Genomic DNA, 20729 nt, shown 5'->3' with positions numbered 1-20729 from the left:
GAACTTTCTATATCGCCTGTAGACTGATTTGCATAGATCTCTTATAATTGGAAATATTCTGGTCTTTGGACTGCTTTAGGAACTTCATCTAGCCTACTTGTGTACCATGTAGACTTACTTTGATCTCTTTTCTCTACCTCTGTTTTTCACTTCACCATGATATGAATTATGAGGCTTCACCTCTTTAAAACCAGCTTTTTGACTGACTATTGCTGGTGTTTAGTGGGAGAGATCCGACAGGGAGTAGGCATCTAGACCTAACTGCTAGACAGTGGTATCAGTAAAGGCCTGGATTTCTGGGGTTTTACTGCTTATGTCTGTTAGTAATTAGATTCCATTTTTCATTAAGGGGTAGGAGATCACATACAGGTTCTGCTCAGCTACCTACTGGTTTGCTCTTTGGAGACAACCTTGCTTATTTGTAAATTCCTTTATGATCTTGACAGAAAACAATCTATTTCCCCTCAAAATTCAAGAAAGAAAGAGTTAATTCTTCAGGACAGGTGTTTACTGTTTTTTTAAATTTTTCTTTCTCCCTTTTCCATCCTTTTAAACAATTCCTGAACCAATTGGTCTCCAGGGTGATGTGTGGATCTGCATGGAGCTCATGGACACATCACTAGATAAATTCTACAAACAAGTTATTGATAAAGGCCAGACAATTCCAGAGGACATCTTAGGGAAAATAGCAGTTTCTGTGAGTACATTTTGATCCCTACCGCAAGGATAATGTGAGAAATAAAGTCCCTATGTGTCTTTGTATCTCAATATGAAGAAATACTACCTGGGCCACAGCTACTATTTGTACATGTCTGTTGACATTTATTGGTGGATGGATAAATACATGCTTTCCTTTCTGAGCACTATATAGAAGATTCTAGCCCTGCTTTGGTTTGGCAGACTCTAGGTTAAATGACTCTAAGTGCTGCATTCATCAGCTATGACCACATTCCTGGTGTCTATATTCTGACGTTAGTTTATTTTGATTTTCATTTATGGATGTTTAAAATGTTCTCTTAAGACTAGTAGGCATAGAAGGAAGCAGAAGGAAAATAAATAGAAAGAAGGTCTTCTACCTTCATGGCTATTCAGGTTCAGGAGGGTGGAGAGAAAAAGAATGAGGGCAAATGAACAAGATAGATGAGGGAGACATCCTTTCTGATATAAGATACAGTTCTCTCTGGTGGATGGAGTCCAATTTACGTAACTTCCTATGTATTTTCCTAGATAGGACCACCACTATTTGAGAAAATATCTCACTGGTAACCTAAAGCCAAGCATAATAAACCTTGATATACTTAATATTCAATTTCTTTCCAGCGATATGATAAATAAATCTATCTTTGTGTTTCTCTTGCAGATTGTAAAAGCATTAGAACATTTACACAGTAAGCTGTCTGTCATTCACAGAGGTAAGCAGCCATGAGCTGCCTTGGCTGTTCCTTTGATAAAGTTCATTTCTTTCACCTGGAGACCCTCCCTACCCCCAACCCCCCATGAATGGAAGTAGAATTGACTCAGGCAAGAGAACTAAGGGGCTTTCTTTTGAGATTGGATAGCAAACCGTATAAGTAGTATTCCTTATCGTGGCTGAGGACATAAGAAGACATGATCTTTATCTTACATCCAAATTGAATATAAACACTTGTTAGCCAGCAGAGCTGTGGGATTACATCATTGAGAATTTTAGAGAATATGATAAAAATCGATCCTGTATTGGCCGTCACATGAGAGCTTGTTGTAAAAGAATCATGGATCTCAATATCAAATGAATTGGAATTTGCATTTTAACAAGATTTCCAGGTGATTCTTGTGCACATGAAAGTGTGAAAAACTGGTATAAAGTAGAGCCCTTTCAGACAACAAGAGGCAGGATAAAATGATTTATCTCTTCCTCCTTCCTTTTCTTCCTTCTTATTGGCCTGTTATGTCTTCAACGATGCATCCATCCATCCATCCATTAATTCATTCATCTTCTCTCCACCCATTCATCCATTTATTCATCTTTTAAAATCACTTTTAAAATGTAATAGATGCCCTGAGAGGTATATGAGAAGAAAGTATACTCTTATTAAATTATGCATCGGGATTCTTATAGGGAAGTAAGATAAATATACAAAAAAAAAAAACAACAACAACAAAAAGAAAAAAAAAAAAAACCCTAGAAATATGAAAGTACCAAGCTGGGTGCTCTGGCTCATGCCTGTAATCCCAGCACTTTGGGAGGCCGAGGCAGGCGGATCACCTGAGGTCAGGAGTTTGAGACCAGCCTGGCCAACATGACAAAACCCTGTCTCTACTGAAAATACAAAAATTAGTTGGGTGTGGTGATGGGTGCCTGTAATCCCAGCTACTTGGGAGGCTGAGGCATGAGAATCACTTGAACCTGGGAGGAGGAGGTTGCAGTGAGCCGAGATCTTACTACTGCACTCCAGCCTGGGCGACACAGTGAGACTCCATCTCAAAAAAAATAAAAAAATAAATAAATTAATTAAAAATTAAAAAAGCAAGTACCAAATATAGAAGTAATTTAGATAATGTAAAATAAATAAGTGCTATCACTTAGTGATTGTCGTTAGGGAAACTTCGGGGAAGAGATACCCTCAACCATGTCTTTGGGAAAAATAATGGAATGTACTGGTATGTAAGAGGGCCTTGTGGTTTGGATAATTCTTGAACTCTCTGAGCCTGGAAATAATGTAAAATGCCTTCCACAGTGTGCCTATTATTGTTAGTTGTTATTATTAAAAATTGGAAAAATAGGATGAAGGAAGATGAGGAGAAGAAAATAGTAAGGAATACAGATAGGAAAAGGACTGTAGATTATTCACAAGTTTGAAATTAACATTAAGGGTTATTTCACCATTATGAAATATGTAATTCATATTAGAGAATATATGTAAGGTATAAAAATAAGAAAATGAAATTTGTGTGTCTTTCAGCTTAAAGGGAAAAGTATAAAGGATAATTTTTAAAGCTTTTGTAATGATCTTTATCTTCCAATTTTATGGGCATTGTGAAAAGTATCACAAAGGGAAAAAATTAACTGTAATTTCAAATTTTATTATCCAGAGATAATTGTAGTTCTATTTTTTGGGCATATGGGTGGGTGAGTTAAATCTTTCTAGTCAAAAGGATTAATTTAAAATCTGGTCTGTAATACTGCTTCTTCAGTACCTGCCCTGTGGTCTGGAATACCTGGGTTCATGATCCTTTACACTATGTGACCTCTGACACATCACTTGCAGAGGTTTCAATCAAAATTTGTTGCTTTGGGCCAGGCTTGGTGGCTCACATCTGTAATCACAACCCTTTGGGAGGTGGGGTGGGAGGATTGCTTGAGGCTAGGAGTTTGAGACCAGCCTGGTCAAGAGACATCCTGTCTATCAAAAAAATAAATAAAATAAAAAAATAAAAAGCCGGGCATGGTGGTGCACACCTGTAGTCCTAGCTACTCAGGAGACTGAGGCAGGAGGGTGATTTGAGCCCAGGAGTTTGAGGCTGCAGTGACCTATGATCACACCACTGCTTACCAGTTGAGTGACAGTAAAACCTTATCTTGAAGAAAAAACCAAACCAAACAGAAACAAAGGTTGGTTTGGTCATGTTTGGTATATCATTGTGTCACGGTCTGCCTTTTTGTTCTTTGTTTTATTACTCCTACATTAAATATCAATAGATCATTTTGAATCGGGCATTTGATTCAGTAATAATTTTTTAGGCTCTTACTGCAAATACGAGGGTAATGAAGATCATAAAATCAGTGGAGAATGCAGTTTTTTGTATTGAGAAATTCACAGTTCTACGAGGCATGAACAAAACATGAAATAGAAAATCAAGTTGAAAGCAATAAGCAGTTTATAACTATGGGTCAGGGATGGCAGTTACTTCTGTGTTGGGCAACTTGGGGAAAGGAAGATGGACAAATGGAGATTTTAGGCCCTCTGGTGGTAGAGAAATGAACCTTGAAAGCAGACTGGAATGATGGGAACCTGGTTGCTTTTGCTTTCAGACGTCAAGCCTTCTAATGTACTCATTAATGCTCTCGGTCAAGTGAAGATGTGCGATTTTGGAATCAGTGGCTACTTGGTGGACTCTGTTGCTAAAACAATTGATGCGGGTTGCAAACCATACATGGCCGTAAGTACATTAGCTAGCGTGGCATCTGGTAATGTCACTGCTGACAAATCATGCTGGGAAACAAGCAATGGATGGCCACAGAGGGAAAATGGAAATGTACCTAAGACTCCAAAAGTAGTCTGCCTCTTAGTTTTTCTTCAAAATGTCATGTCTGAAATCTTTACTCACTTGCTTCATATATTGTCTTAGTTTGTTCAGGCTGCTATGGCAAAATAACATAAGCCAGGCAGCCTATAAGCAACAGAAATTTGTTTCTCACAGTTTTTGGAGGCTAGGAAATCCAAGATGAAGGCACCAGAAGATTTGGTGTCCGATGAGGGCTCACGTTTCTCAGGATCATACATATCTCCTTCCTGCTTAGTCCTCCCACGGGGAGGGGTGAGGGATCTCTCTAGGGCTTCTTTTATAAGGGACCCAGTCCCATTCATTAATGTTCCACCTTCATGACTCAATCACCTCCCAAAGGCCCTGCCTTCTGATACCACCACATGTGCGATTAGATTTTAACCCGTGGATTTTGGTGGGGAACAAATGTTCAGACCATAGTTACATATGTATTACTTTAAAAAAATCAAGTGAAAGAAATATGTTATTTGAAAAATCATATACACAATACATATAGCCTGCACAGTTTTCCACACTGTATCGAAGGGGAGTGTTGCATTGTTTGTTGAGGACAAAATAGTAAATAGAGCTTAAATTACCCAAACAAGGCAGTTAGATTAGTCATGAGAAGACCTCACAGCTGTGAAGATTCACTGCCTTTAACAGAGACCTTGCAATCCCCTTTAACTGAAGGAACAGATGCTACATTCTATGTGGAAATGGACTTGTGCTTTGAATCGAAAAGCTTCCTGTCTGTGTTTAGTTAAAAATTGCTCAGGTCTATTAGCATGGGACAGTAGCCCAGTGACTCTTGTTTTATTGAGTTCTGGACTGTTCATGTTTTAAACAAGGATAATTCTAGATGGGCAAAGTAGCTTTACAACGTATACCCTGTTACTTCTTAAGGCAGATTTTAAATTTGTTATGAAAGGAACTTGATCCATTTCTTGTGTCCAAGAAAAGACAAACACAGAAGAAGGGAAACCCTGTGGAGACATGGATATTTATTGTAGTTAACCGGGTCTTCTTGGCCTCAGAGGCATGTTAACAGCTTATAACAACTCGCTTGGCAGCTGATGCTACCCCCATCCCCAGAGACTGTTGAACTAAGAATGTTATCTCAACTGTCTTCCCAGTTTCTCAGTTGTCTGTCTCCTTTCCAGCCTGAAAGAATAAACCCAGAGCTCAACCAGAAGGGATACAGTGTGAAGTCTGACATTTGGAGTCTGGGCATCACGATGGTAGTGTATGCCAATTGTCATGAACTATGAGGTTGTGGGCATGAAACTTGAATGAGGTGGACTTTGGGTCCAAGAAACAAATGCCCTAAATGCTGGTTTGGGGCGCCCTCTCCTGCTGAGGTGATAGGAGATTTTGAGTAATAATTGTTTGTAGTGTGGTATAGTAAAAACACTGATACGGGATTGGGGAAACCAATTTTTCTCTTGATTCCACCTGTGACGAGCTGTATGCCTTTTTGAGTAATTGTTACAGTCACATGGACTATCTTCCTATCCTCATCTGTAAAATAAGAGGATCTGACCATATTCCTTATAGTTTAAAATTAAATTATTCAAGCCAAGGCAAGAAACTTAAGCTGTGCAAAGAATGCTAATGTGCGTGAACCCTGATAGGGCCGTGTTATCCAGGACATAGGCTATGCTTCCCAGGATATTTTTGTTGGAGAAGTAGAAGTTAAAGACTGATGACGTCAGGCCGGGCGCGGTGGCTCAAGCCTGTAATCCCAGCACTTTGGGAGGCCGAGACGGGCGGATCACGAGGTCAGGAGATCGAGACCATCCTGGCTAACCCGGTGAAACCCCGTCTCTACTAAAAAAATACAAAAAACTAGCCGGGCGAGGTGGCGGGCGCCTGTAGTCCCAGCTACTCGGGAGGCTGAGGCAGGAGAATGGCATAAACTCGGGAGGCGGAGCTTGCAGTGAGCTGAGATCCGGCCACTGCACTCCAGCCTGGGCGACAGAGCGAGACTCCGTCTCAAAAAAAAAAAAAAAAAAAAGACTGATGACGTCAGTGTATTAGTTCGTCTTCACACTGCTGATAAAGCATCCCCAAGACTGAGTAATTTAAGAGAAAAAGAGGTTTAATGGACTCACAGTTCCATGTGGCTGGGGAGGCCTCATGATCATGGTGGAAGGTGAAAGGCACATCTTACATGGTGGCAGACAAGAGAGAATGAGAGGGCCAAGTGAAAAGGGAGATGCTTCATAAAACCATCGGATCCCGTGAGACTTTTTCGCTACCATGAGAACCGCAGAACAGTATGGGGGAACCGCCCCATGATTCAATTACCTCCTGCTGGGTCCGTCCCACAACATGCAGGAATTATGGGCGCTACAATTTAAGATGAGATTTGGGTGGGGATGCAGCCAAACCATATCAGTCAGGTATATCCTCAATACAGGATAACCAGTAGGATGATTTCTTTAGACACAGCCCTAAAGTTACATGATTTATTCATAACTTATTCATAAGTTTGGTGATTGTAAATTTCATCACTTTGATGGTCATACATTTTCAGTGGATCACCGAGGTCTGGAATTATCCACTGTGGTCCTGGCTCCTCCCCAGGCACAGCAGCTGAATAAATCCCATGAGTTATTTCTCCTGCCTGCCCAGAAAACACGTGATCCTGTAATGCAAAGTGGCCTTTTCTCAAGTCCAAAAAAAGATGAGTCATTTGGTTCTAGGTTGCTTTCTCCCCCTGTCATTTCACCAAGCGACCTGCAGGTGGCAGTAGATGCTTAGCTCTGGAAAGGTCTCAGGCTGGGAATTACTTTTCAGACCAAACATTTGAAATCCCCGTAGCTTTACATCCTGAAGTTTAATACTGTTGGCTTACAATTTTTATGAAGTGCCACAGTGGGTTTTAGTGAGGGGCCCTGTTTTAGATAGGCTTAAGTGACTTGTCTAGTAAGTAATATTTAAAAATCCCTAGCACTAGGGATTTGGGGAAAATTGCTGGAGAACAAATTATTAGTTTATTCCCCCCCACCCCTTATACTTGAACTTTGCGTTGTGTTTCCCTCTGGCTCTCCACGAATGAAACATGGGTGATCCCCTAAAGCAGCCCTGTTGAAACTGTTGTCTCCTGTTTCCTCTCTTCTCCAGATTGAGTTGGCCATCCTTCGATTTCCCTATGATTCATGGGGAACTCCATTTCAGCAGCTCAAACAGGTGGTAGAGGAGCCATCGCCACAACTCCCAGCAGACAAGTTCTCTGCAGAGTTCGTTGACTTTACCTCACAGTGGTAAGACAGCCTCACCTCCCTAGTGTCAGTGTGAAAGAAGAAGATGAGTTCTCATGAGTTTCTTCCATCAGGGTTGTCTCCATCATGCATACATTCATTCCGAAAGCATTTGTGGAGTGCGCCCTCTCTGCTGGAGAAGCAAAGATGACTGTATCACACTCCCTGCCCTCGCTGAGCCCAAAGTCAAGTAGAGAAGTCTCATAAATGAATAATTATAGTATAAAGTGGCAAGTCCAGTGATAGAGATAGGGGCATGGGTGATTTAAGGAACTTGGAGGGAAGACCTCAGGATAGGCTTTTCTGGAGGAGCTAAATCCGGAGCTGAGATCATGAGAGGTGTTTTTCCAACCAAACAGAAGGAATATCATTCACAATGTCACAAAAGCAAGAAACTCCTTTGTGTGAGCTTTAAGCAATTTGATGTCGATTAGAGCATAAAGAGAAAGCTGATGGGACCCACTAGAGGCCTGGGGATAGGGAGTAGAGGCAAAGAATTACTTTGGGTGAGAAGATAGTGGGTAGTTTAAGAGTGTTTCTTAGATCTTCAGAAGTCTTGTAGAACCTTGGTTGCTACTGAATACTTGCTAACTGTGGAGAAACTTGCCCACCATAGGAGACAATGCTGAAGTTCTGGGAAGGGAATCCAAAGAAAGTTGGGGTGGAAAGAGGGAGGGAGCCATACTCATGTGGTAAACTATATTTTCATGAAAACTGCCAGGGCAGTCAAGAAAAGCAACAGAGGGAAAGTATTCTCTAGACAAGTCGTTTCTGTGTGCGTAAAGGTCATGATGGCTAGCATGACTTGATAGTAATGATCATGGCAAGTGATGTTGGAAGCGGGATGCCAGAAATGAAGCACACCCCTGAGCCAGGTTAGTGTATTTGACCATCCCACAGAAGTAGATGAGAATTAGGAGGAAGGGGACTGGGAGATGGTGGCAGGCCCAGCTGTGATCCTCGGAGGGGAGCCGTTCTGAGTACTCACCGCTGGGGAAGGGTCTGGAGCTTTGAAGGCTGTTTGAGTTATGGAGGAAGCTGAAGGAACATCTTCCTCATGGCTTCATTCCTCGGCCTCCATGCTTTTTAGAAGTGCTGTGAGGTGGAGCACCCATGCCTGTAATCCCAGTACTTTGGGAGGCCGAGGCGAGTGGATCACCTGAGGTCAGGAGTTCGAGACCAGCCTGGCCAACGTGGTGAAAACTTGACTCTACTAAAAATACAAAAAATTCACTGGGTGTGATGGTGGACAGCTGTAATCTTGGGAGGCTGAGGCAGGAGAATCGCTTGAACCCAGGAGGTGGAGGTTGTAGTGAGCCGAGATCACGCCACTGCACTCCAGCCTGGGCGACAAGAACAAAACTTCATTTCAAAACAAATAAATAAGAAATAAAAACGTAAAGCTGTGAATACAGCATTCATCAGGAAACGTGGAAGAAACATAAAACAAAGCAACTGTCTGTTGCTTGTGACCTAAGAGCTCTTGGATTCTTTGTTAGCCCAAGGCCCCTTCTCATCCCCGGTACTTTTCCCTGATGATGTATGAGGCTGGTCTGCAGTTGTTTGTTTTCGTTTTTGACTGGATGACTAGAGAGGGGCTGGAGCCTTGAGTGCTAGTACAATAGTTGTTGGATGCCTCTTAAAATATATATCTTCTAGCTACTTCCTGTCTGTTTTCCTTGAGGGAGTGTGCTGGATGTGGTAGTACCTCTGCCAAGATGGGTTCATGATTTTGCCTTCTGGATTCAAAAACTTGTTTTTTGTGGTTGGTTGGTTGGTTGGATATTTATTTATTGCCTTATCCTCAAATGTTTAAGGTCACATCAAAGAAAGGGGTGAGGGGCTGGGCGTGGTGACTCATGGCTGTAATTCCAGCACTTTGGGAGGCCAAGGTGGCGGATCACTTGAGGTCAGGAGTTCGAGACCAGCCTGACCAACATGGTGAAAAACCATCTCTGCTAAAAATACAAAAATTAGCCAAGTGTGGTGGTGCATGCCTGCAGTCCCAGCTACTCAGGAGGTTGATGCAGGAGAATTGCTTGAACGCAGGAGGCGGAGGTTGCAGTGAGCTGAGATTGTGCCACTGCATTCCAGCCTGGGTGATAAGAGAGAGATGCCATCTCAAAAAAAAAAAAAAAAAAAAAGGGAATGAGGCATCTTGGGTAGTACAGAATGATCTTATCTAGCTAAGTCTCTTCAAATTATTCTCCCTATTACCTTTCTCCCGCCTGTCCCCTTTTCCCAAGATTCTGGGTACTTTAGGAAATTTTGGTAAGAACAAGGCTGGTGTGAAAAGTTTGAGAAAGCCGAGTCTACCATTGTGAATCACCAGTTTAATCCAATGATTCTCAACTGTGGCTGCTCATTTATAAAACTCTAGTGAGCTTTCAAAATCACTGTCCTCTAGGACTCATCCTCATAGACGCTGATTTAATTGGTCTGGGGAGGGGCCAAGATACTAATTTTTTAAAAATGTTCTCAAGTCATTTTTATGTACAGCTGCGGTGATAACCCTGGGTTTCGACATATGATCTATGGACCTGCCGTCAACTACTTTCTGTTTAGAAGGCTTAAAAAATCATCCAATTGCTTGATTTTTCTTTCACCACTGTATTTTTTCTCTTACTTAGAATTTTCTCCAAAGAATCAGAACACTGAAACTTTTTACAGGTGTTTGAAAAATGAACACCTTGAGAAATAAATGTTTTCTAATTGCAATGTATGCACACGTATGTGGAAGTTCTAGATATGCATCATTGCTCTTCATATAATGACTGCCCTGTGCCTACTCTCTCCTTATAACACCCTTAGTGTTTTCATGGCCGCCTGCTAAGATATCCCCTTCTCTCTCGTTTTCTTTTATTTTAGCCCAGCTACCACAGTTCATTAATTAAAAAATTTTGAGCTGTAGACATGTCCCAGCTTTCCTGAAACTGTCAATTCTATTAATACTGTTTGCTCAGTGTCATTTCATTTCTACTCAAGTAAGTCAGTTTGTCTTATATCTGGGTTTATTAAAAATAATACCCTATCTCTACAAAAAATACACGAGTTAGCTGGGTGTAGTGCTGTACACGTGGGGTCCCAGCTACTTGGGAGGCTGAGGTGGGAGGATCGCTTGAGCATGGAAGGCTGAGGCTGCAGTGAGCCAGAATTGTGCCACTGCACTCCAGCTTGGGTGACAGAGCAAGACCCTGCTAAAATAAGATAAAATTAAAATTAAATAAATAAAATATAATATAAAATATAAAATACGAAAATATCTAGAAACAAAACCCAAATCACTTTACCCTGAAAGTCATTAAAAGATAAATTTTCCTTCGTTAAAGTTTCAGTATTGTAGTTCTGGTAGAATGCTATACTTAAGAATATCAATTGTCTAAAATAGTCATTTTGTTGGTATGGGAATTAAGAAATAGAAGGGAATTGTTAATTCTGAATTTTATGAGCATTCTTACTTATCCTCAATTTGACTTTTTCAGCATGTAAGCTCCCCTGTTCCAGGTCAATAATTTTTTTTGCCTGCCACAAACCACCAATATATTTTCTTTGATATCCCATAAGGATGAACATTATTTTTCAGCTGGGTTGAAAAAGTCATCTTATACTCAAAAAGTAGCACTGATTTTCTTGTAGAGTTTATGACTGTCCTAGAAATTTATGGAAGCAATTTGATTTTTCATACATATATTAACATATGGGTACATACCTCCATCCATTAGCAATCTAGTGATTTTACTTGTTTGATTACTGAAAGCTTGAGGTTTGATCTGGAGCTTGGTGGAAAGAATGGAAAAGTGATTTTTTTTTTTTTTTTTTTTTTTGAGATGGAGTCTTGCTCAGTCGCCCAGGCTGGAGTGCAGTGGTGGCGTGATCTTGGCTCACTGCAAGCTCCGCCTCCTGGGTTCACGCCATTCTCCTGCCTCAGCCTCCCAAAGAAAAGTGATTGTTAACAGAGGAGTACCTCTTCTACCTCTTGTTGAACAGAGGGCTATTCCCTGGGCACATAACTTCCCTTTATCAGCTATTATTTTTCTCATAAATAAAGCTGTATTATTGAGACATATCTTCATTAAAGAACCTTTTTTTTTTCTTGTGATCTCCATGGTTTTTATATTTTTATTACGTAGGCTATGGCCCTCCCAGACTTCTCAGAAAGTCCCAACTCTATGTGCTGAGTGGGGAAGGGAGGCTACGGATTTGGAAAGTGAAATATTTAATCTCAAATTTCAAGATAGATACATCTATGTTTTTATCTCCTACATCTGCCTTTGGTATGCAGAAAAAGAACACATTACCCACAGCCTAGGTAACCATCAGAGTATTTGTGAACTTGTATATGCTACCTCTAAGCATTTGATGTCACAATGCTATCATACACCTGCACCCAAGGAATCAACCTGGCACGATGCCATCTCCATGTTGCTAGGTACCGTAATTCTGTATCCAGGGAATTGACTTGGCAGCCACTCTTGTCTGGCGCATTAGTACTGATCACTGCTTGTTAGTTGACAGTAAATCACATAGTTTGTGGAGTGAAGTAGAAAAGCTCTTACAGGCTCTCATCACCACACCCAAAGTTAGACCAGGAGTCCAGAATTCCAGTTTTTGCATTTCTTTTGCAGTAACATCTGACAAATTTTCCTGAAGGAGAAAGGAGAGTTAATCATATGAACGCAAAGGAAAAAAGCAAACCCACAATGATTTCTTACAAACCCTTCTTTTCTGTATTTATTTTGAGATAGGACGACAGAATGAGATTTTCTTCCTCTTTTTCCTAAGTATCTCTTTCTTATCATAGGGATTTTAAGGAGTTCTTGGGTTGTGTTGTGTTGACCATGTCAACCTTGTTTTGGGATTCATCATAGAGAAGTCTAATAGAGAAGTCTTGCTTTCTAGTCCTGCAGAGGGGTTAACAAACGAGTTCGCAAAAGATTGGAATCTTAGCCGGTTTCATCATAAACTCTTCCTATCGGTTCACAGAAGGAAGTCACTGGAAATCAACTGCCGAGTGCCAAAACAGCTGGACTTCCCTTTGGCTTTCTCTCCAGGCCTATTTAGGAAGTTGTGGGCCCAACTGACCAGTCTGATGGCATATCGAAGGGTAGTGGGGGCCCACTCAAGCATCGATATTGTCTGACTCAGAGAAGCTAGTATAAAACAGTCAAATTCAGTCTCCTATTTGTGCAGGAAGGACAGTAAAAAGAGGCACTAGATGTTTATTTAGCTTTTGACAAGTGTACGCCTTGAAAGGCGCAATGTGTTTTTATTCTGTGGATGCACCAAATAGCCCTTCTTGGAAATGATCGGGGGAATTCAAATAGGCAGAAATCCTCTGGTCAGCACAAACTTCAAGCTAGCAATTCTCAAGACAGCATGAGCTGTTTTTTAGTGTCAGCTATGGTCAGAAGCGTGTGTTGTGGCATTTGGAAAAAGAATTAGGGCAGTTAGCTAATTGCACGCTTGAAAATGACAAGCCCCTTGAAAATTCAGAAGTCTGATTCCAGTTCAAAAAGAAATTGGTATTGCTTTGAACTCCAAAGTTGTTATTGTGTACTGAATTTCAAGTACTTCCTACTAAACATGGAAAATTTACTTTCCCCCCAACCTTATCCTGAGTATTTTGCTATTCTTAGCCCATGTTTTGAAGTGTTCTTGATGTAAAAGATGGAAAGAATGGGTTATATCAGTTACATTAATTTAATAAACAGCCTTGCTTTGCTGTGTAAGTATTTTCCATTCATATTCTGCGGTAGTGTTTGGGGCAGATTGTGAACTTTGTAATCAGGGTCCAGGAGTCCAGGAATAGCCTATTGGCCAGTAGTCTTGGAGGTTTCAGGAATCCTTAACACTTTATGATGGATCAACTAGGGTACTTTCCCGTATTTTCTTTATACAGAGTTAACAAAACTGGAAATCTTTTTTTTTTTTTCTTTTTTGATACAGAATCTCACCCTGTTGCCTAGGCTGGAGTGCAGTGGCACAATCTCAGCTCACTGCAACCTCTGCCTCTTGGGTTCAAGTGATTCTTGTGCCTCAGCCTCCCTAGTAACTGGGATTATAGGCACCTGCCACCATGCTCAGCTAATTTTTGTATTTTTAGTAAAATCGGGGTTTCACCATGTTGGCCAGGCTGGTCTTGAACTCCTGACCTCAAGGGAGCTCAAGTGATCCACCTGCCTCGCCCTCCTGAAGTGTTGGGATTACAGGCGTGAGCCACCGCACCTGGCCGAGAAATTTTTATAAGCTGTTCCAGAAGTGAAAAGATAAGATATCCTGGCTCAAAATTTTACAGCATGTAAAAAAATACAATATTTTTTTAAAATACAGCATTTAAAAAATACAGTATTTTTTAAAATGGAGATATTTAAACTCATCTATCTGTTGGTAAGGTTCTATACCTTACCCCTGTCATGCTTAGCTTCAGAGGGTGAGGCAGAGCTCACATCACACGTACTAGGTCTCATTTGCTCAAAATGATCCATTTTACCTCTTCTGCTAAATATAAAGTCTGCTAAAGTCCTTTTATCTCTTCTGCTAAATATAAAGCAAAAAATCGGCACATTTTTACATTTGAGAAACAAGCTTTTCTTCCTGACATTGCCTTGGTTTTGTTGTTGGCTGATGAAAGCTAGTAACGGAGTGGGCCTGGGTCCTCAATGAGAATGTTCCAGATACAATGCAGAGTTTAAGGTCTAAATAGAGACACCAGAATCAACCATTTGAATATTGAGTGTGGGTTTAATGTTGTGCTTGTGCTTTTTGTTATTTACTTAGCGTGTTACATTGTTCCAACGATAGAGAAGAATTTCTGGGTTTTGATTTGCTTTGAACAATAGTGGGAAATTCAGGGCTTCTAGCCTGTTTGTTTTTTCTACTAGGGTCTGTGTGCAAGTCAGCAATACTCCTGGGATCACAGTGCTTCTTCTGTGTTTCTTTCTAGGTAAACTAGCTCTTGAACTTAGAAAGAAACACTTTGGCTTCCTGGGGCTGAGGGCAGGAGACGGTCGTGGTGAGAATGTGCTTAAAGACAGACGAACCAGCTGGAGATGTTCCTTTTAAGTGAAGGGGAGAGGAAGCAGCAACAAGGAGGGACCACCTGTTACACATAGCACAGCGTTTCTTTATCTCTGCACTATTGACATTTTGGCCTAGATTGTTCTTTGTTGTGGTGGATTGCCCAGTGCATTGTGGGATGTTTAGGAACATCCCCGGCCTCTACCTATTAGATGCCAGTAACACCCTGCCACCAGGTGTAACAACCAAAAATGCGTCCTGACAGTTTCCATCTATCCCCTGGGGAGCAAAATGACCTCCAGCTGAGACCCCCCAATGTAGACCCTCAGCATCTAGGTACCTACAAAACCATCAGTGGGAGTTACACGGACTCATTCATTTCACTCAGCACACATTCCCATATCAATCGGACTTTGCCAGCTGTTAATTCCTCTTTCTAATGCGCTCTTATTTTTATCCTCAGTTGAGATGAAACTTTCTCTCATAGGTTGTCTGGTCACTGAGGTCAGTAGGTCCTAGGTCTGCCCTCAGTTCCAGGTTGAAACTTCTGTCCTCACATCTACCTGTACCCTGTCTCAGGTTCCCTGGCTTCCACCCACAGCATTGCCTGGAATAAACTGGTAGGCTGATTTTAAGTTGTTTTGGTTCAAAAACTTTCTCTCTCTCTCTCCTTTTTTTTTTTTTTTTTTAAATTTTATTTCGTTTTAAACCACAGTTTCTCGAAATGCCTGAACTACTCCGTTGTCTCAGGGTTCTGTACCTTACCCCTGTCATGCTTAGCTTCAGAGGGTGAGGCAGAGCTCATGCCACACATACTAGATCTCATTTGCTCAAAACGATCCATTAGCTCAAATCCCAGCAACCTAAGAATCAGTTACATTTTGATTCCTCCAACTCCAGGCAAAATTCCTTTCCATTTCAATGCCAGGCAAAGCTCCTTTTCATTCATGGATGATTTTGTGGCCCACCGGGCACAGGAGTCTGTAGGTTGCCTTGCAAATCATAGTTTTCAAAATCATCTTTTTCTCCATTCTGTAACCTGGGATTCCACCTCCAAGTAAACTGTTTCTTTTTTTTTTTTCTTTCCTTTCTTTTTTCTTTTTTTTTCATTTGAAGGCCAGAGTTGGATAAAGGATAGGGATGGGCTGAGGATGGGGTGATGGGTTGGTCTCTTCATCTTACAGTTTTATTACTGTTAAATAATAAGTAACAGCACTTATTGCCTCCGATATCAAATGTTATTAAACGTATGTGTCAACAGAGAGCAGAATAACCAGAAGTCACCTGACGATAGCACATGACCGGAAAGTATTTCTAAAAGAATAATTGCTGTCACTGAGTGTGCTTTCTATTTTATCAGCTGTCATAAACAGGTCTTATTACCTTTGTCATAAACAAGTAGTATTACCTTAGAAATGTTATGGGGGGCTGGGCACAGTGGTTCACACCTGTAATCCCAGCACTTTGGAAGGCTGAGGCACGTGGATCACGTGAGCCTAAGAGTTCAAGACCAGCCTGGGCAACATGGTGAAACCCTGCCTCTACAAAAAATACAAAAAATTAGCCAGGCATGGTGGCACATGCCTGTAATCCCAGCTACTCAGGTGGCTGAGGCAGGAAGATCACCTGAGCTTAGGGAGGTGGAGGCTGCAGTGAGCCAAGATGGTATACTCCTGCACTCCAGCCTGGGCAACAGAGCCAGCACCTGTCTCAAGGAAAAGAAAATAAATATTAGGGGTTTATTGCTTCTATCTCAGGCAGGTTTGGTTAGGACTATATAAAAGCAAATTATATATTCATGGAAACAGAAGCAAAAAGAACCAGGTACCTGACAGTGAAGAGATAACAAATGGTGATGTAAGAAACACCTGCCAATTTCTTTGTCTGTGGAAATGGCATTAAAAGCTGCATTGAGGAAAGTAGATATTTTTGAAATATAATGGCTTTAGATCAGAAAAATTAGTCTGTATGTCATTGGTAAAGTATCAAAAGGAAAGTGCACACACACACACACACACACACACACAACTGTTTTTCCCATTAAGGTACAACCAGGGTGATTTAAAACATAATACTTAAGGGTTACAGAAGAGGAAAATCAAGATAGGAGGCTGTGTTTTCAATACACTTTTAAAGCTGATTATTTTTAGCGTTCTACAGGTTCTGAAATCCTTGTCTAATGAAAATACATATGGCTTCTAGATTTTAATGATTATTATTTTTTCTTTAAGCTTAAAGAAGAATTCCAAAGAACGGCCTACATACCCAGAGCTAATGGTGAGTATTGATGGAAATGTAAACATGAGTATACTAATAGCTATAAAAGGCAAAGTCACTAAGACCTAAATTATCATCACATCGCCATGTTGGAAGAGTTGGTTCATTGAGACATCAGTGACAGGAATTGAACTCCAGGTAAGAGAGTTAAAGAGTTCATCCTACATCCTTCTTAAACATAGGTTGGAACCTGTCACTATTCTTAGCAATTTTTCTCCAGGCTGATAAACCTGTCGTGATACAGAGCAAATTATGTGTATACAATTTATATTTTTGAATTTAAAAGATATGAGAAGCCACGTATTACTAAGATAAAATGAAGGAAAGTATGATTTAAGAGATTTCAATAATGGGAAAAACTTAAATGGTATTTGACTGATCAATTTTTGATAAAATATCTGGCCTAAATTAGATGAACAACTTTTTGGTGGTAGCTAGGGAGGAAAAAAAAATGTTTGCTTTTTGTTTTCACTTTGGTGGAAAAAAGTAAGACGAAGCATTATTAGTTTGAATTGTACTCCCTCAGCATTCACAGTTTATCACTTGCTGTATCTATAAAAAGCAAGAGTAGGCCGGGCGTGGTGGCTCAAGCCTGTAATCCCAGCACTTTGGGAGGCCGAGACGGGCGGATCACGAGGTCAGGAGATCGTAGACCATCCTGGCTAACACGGTGAAACCTCGTCTCTACTAAAAAATACAAAAAACTAGCCGGGCGTGGTGGCGGGCGCCTGTAGTCCCAGCTACTTGGGAGGCTGAGGCAGGAGAATGGCGTGAACCTGGGAGGCGGAGCTTGCAGTGAGCTGAGATCCGGCCACTGCACTCCAGCCTGGGCGACAGAGCGAGACTCCGTCTCCAAAAAAAAAAAAAAAAAAAAAAAGCAAGAGTGAAAGTAAGATCTTAGCATTGTTGTATTAAAATAACTTCTCTTAAATTGTTGTAACTATAGGCAGGGCATGGTGGCTGCTCATGCCAGTAATCCCAGCACTCTGGGAGGCCGAGATGGGCAGATTGCTTGAGCCCAGGAGTTGGAGACCAACCTGGGCAACATGATGAAACCCCAACTCAACAAAAAGTACAAAAAATTAGCCAGGCATGGTGGCATTTGCCTGTAGCCCCAGCTACTCAGGAGGCCGAGGTGGCAGGATCACTTGAGCCCGGGAAGTTAAGGCAGCAGTGAGCTGTGTTTGTGCCACTGAATTCCAGCCTGGGTGATAGAGTGAGACCTTGTCTCAAAGAAAACAAACAAACAACAACAAAAAAACTTGATAACTACAATTCTAAGCTAATTACTAATGATTCTAAGCTAAATACAAATGGCAAGGACCTAAACTTGGCAATGCTTTGCTTTATCTAAGTATATGTTGAATGAAGGAGAAACACATTTTTGGGGGCGGGGGAGAAATATATAAAATTCAGACTATTTGCTAATCTGTGTTAACTCTTTCCTAGATTTGTTTCAATTATCAAGGTTTTCATTTTAGTGGGGGAAAGAAGAGTCACATTCATGCACAATTTCAAAAGCAATAAAACACTGACACCCTTGCTTACTGGAACACATCAGTGTTTCTTACTGGAATTCATCAGGCATTAAATGCTTCCTCCTCTGCTATCCCAGCCACAAGCCCCGCTGTCTTCAAGACCAACTCAGTCTTAGAAGCACGGATTCCTAATGTCAAATGCTGTGGTGAGGTGGCTTCGATATGAGGAAGCACAGCTTGGAAATGTCGAGTCAGGAAGAATTATAGAAAGCTGATCAGGAGGATGCGTGATGGCTACAGCCAGTCACATAGGTTTTCAATTCTGTTGCCTAAGCTTTGATTGAAGATTGAACCGTTTTGCAACTGGATGAACTGGAGATGAGGCCATCTCCTTGGGCCTCCATTGGGTCTGTTAAAAGGCAGCCCCCTGGTACTCAGCACTCGACCAGTTTTATTCAACTAAAACTCACAGTTAAAGAAGGAAATATGAGTAATGTTTGAGAAAATCCTAGCATACTACATGTTTAAGTTGAATATTTTCTTCCTGATTATTTTTTAATAGCCAAAGGCTTTTTCAGTTCTGTCTACTCTTTTTACATATGCTTATGCACCTGCTAGGGCATTTTTGAATTAATTTCACATAAAATACAGTAGATATAGAGTTATTCTGGTAGGATACTATGGAGCCTGTAATCCTATTTTATTTATTTATTTATATTTTAATTTTTATTTTTTAGAGATGGAGTCTCATTATGTTGTCCAGGCTGGTCTCGAATTCCTGGGCTCAAATGATCCTCCTGCCTGGGACCCCAAGTAGCTGGGACTACAAGTGTGCACCTGTATTCCTATTCTAAAGTTACCATGTTTTGTAACTAATTTCAGATAAGAAGAATATTTTCTATATATTTCTGGCTATTTAAAATACAGAACTTTTTTTTTCTTCTTCCAAGTGGTTTCTGATCAGAAATTTCACTGAAACATGCTTGAGAAAAAAAATGATTAATATACATGGGCAGCTGAAGTCGAATTCTACATTTGCAATATGTTCTAATCCTGTGATATTTTATGGCCTACATATATATTAATGTTATAAAATCATGTCGGTTCCCATTTTCTTCTTACAGCATTCGTCTTTGTGGTTCTGGAAATGGACTTGCCTTTTATGGCTATAACTATTCCCTGCTTTCCTGTGGAATTGAGGTTTTCAAATGGAAAATCTGAGTCCAAACTCCCTGACTTTAGCATTGGGAAAACACTTGCTGAGAGGCAATTGTTTAGATTTTAGGAGTTGGTGAGGAAGTATGAAGGAAAAAAATAATCCTTTTTCCAGGTGAAGGACATTTTAATTAAGGCCTTAACCTAGACATGTTCCTCTTATAGAAATCCCAAATGTTTCTCTCCCTAACACGGATTGAAGGGTGTGTATTCTTTAAGATCATCTCATTTGCTTGTTTTCTCAAATGTCACTGGGGAGTATGACTCAGTAAAATTTATTCTTCTAAAGTAGGTAGCAGCCAACTTTTTCTGTAAAGGACTAAATAGTAAGTATTTTAGTCTTTGTAGGCCATACAGTTGCTGTTTACAATGGCTCAATTCAGTGTTGCAATGTGAAAGCAGCCATATCCAATGTGTTAAAAAAAAAAAAAAAGGGGGGGGGATGTGTGTGGCTGTGTTCCAATAAAACTTTATTTAAAAAATAGGAAGTGGACTAAATTTGGCCTCTGGGTCACAGGTAGCTGATCCCTGTCCTAGATGATAATCACGAGAAATGATAATTAGTTCATTCGAGTGATTGCCCAGTGAAATAATTATGTTCTCCAATTATCTTAGGAAGTTCTAGATTGAATTGTATGTTAAACAAAGGTGCCTGAACCCATTCAAAACCATAGTCTTAAGGGATGAGATGCTGTGCATGGTACAGGGAGACCTGCTGGTGACTGTAGCTTGTCTGTCTATTCCTCACAGTATGTTCATGGATCTCCATGTTTTCTTCAGGCACATCAGTGAGCCTAAATGGTGTCAAGTCCTCCCTTCTTGTCTCCCTGACTCCTCTTTTGGGAAATCCAGCCTGGGACTATAGTCTGAGTATTATTCATGCTCCCTCATTTGCCCATTTCCTGGTTGCTGCCCTTGCTAATCTTAATTCATTGTTTATAGAAGGGACTGGGTTCCCTCTTAACCTTTTGCAGCCTCAAAACCCACACAAGAAGGCAAGTCACACTTTCCATTTGACATCCCTACCCGTTTTCCCCTCCCCCTGGCCTTCTGGCTCTCATAGCATTTTCTCAGCCTGGGAATAAATGGAAAGATGCCTAGGGATTTTCTTTTTTTAAATTAAAGACTTCAAGTCAGGTTATTTAATTCATTTGCAGACTCAGGCTACATCCACTGAGCTAATAGCCACTAGCAGAACAAAAGGCAAGGTGGGGCTGGCAGGTGTTGGAAG

At 40.8% G+C, this 20729-nt stretch overlaps 1 protein-coding gene across 3 annotated transcripts in view; it reads left to right on the top strand.

The window, feature by feature from the left end:
• Window positions 1–20729, top strand: part of MAP2K6 (mitogen-activated protein kinase kinase 6) — a 143305-nt gene that overhangs the window by 108139 nt on the left and 14437 nt on the right. For all 3 annotated transcript variants that reach the window (XM_008011967.3, XM_008011966.3, XM_008011968.3), the window contains exons 6-11: window positions 581–697; window positions 1361–1412; window positions 4013–4140; window positions 5409–5486; window positions 7375–7514; window positions 16760–16805. In XM_008011967.3, coding sequence (XP_008010158.2) covers window positions 581–697; window positions 1361–1412; window positions 4013–4140; window positions 5409–5486; window positions 7375–7514; window positions 16760–16805 — 561 coding nt within the window. The remainder of the gene's footprint in view (window positions 1–580; window positions 698–1360; window positions 1413–4012; window positions 4141–5408; window positions 5487–7374; window positions 7515–16759; window positions 16806–20729) is intronic.

This window comes from Chlorocebus sabaeus, chromosome 16, assembly GCF_047675955.1.
Source record: "Chlorocebus sabaeus isolate Y175 chromosome 16, mChlSab1.0.hap1, whole genome shotgun sequence".
Lineage (NCBI taxonomy): Eukaryota > Metazoa > Chordata > Mammalia > Primates > Cercopithecidae > Chlorocebus > Chlorocebus sabaeus.
Note: the sequence above shows the minus strand (reverse complement) of the source record. Positions and strands in the feature narration are given on the sequence as shown.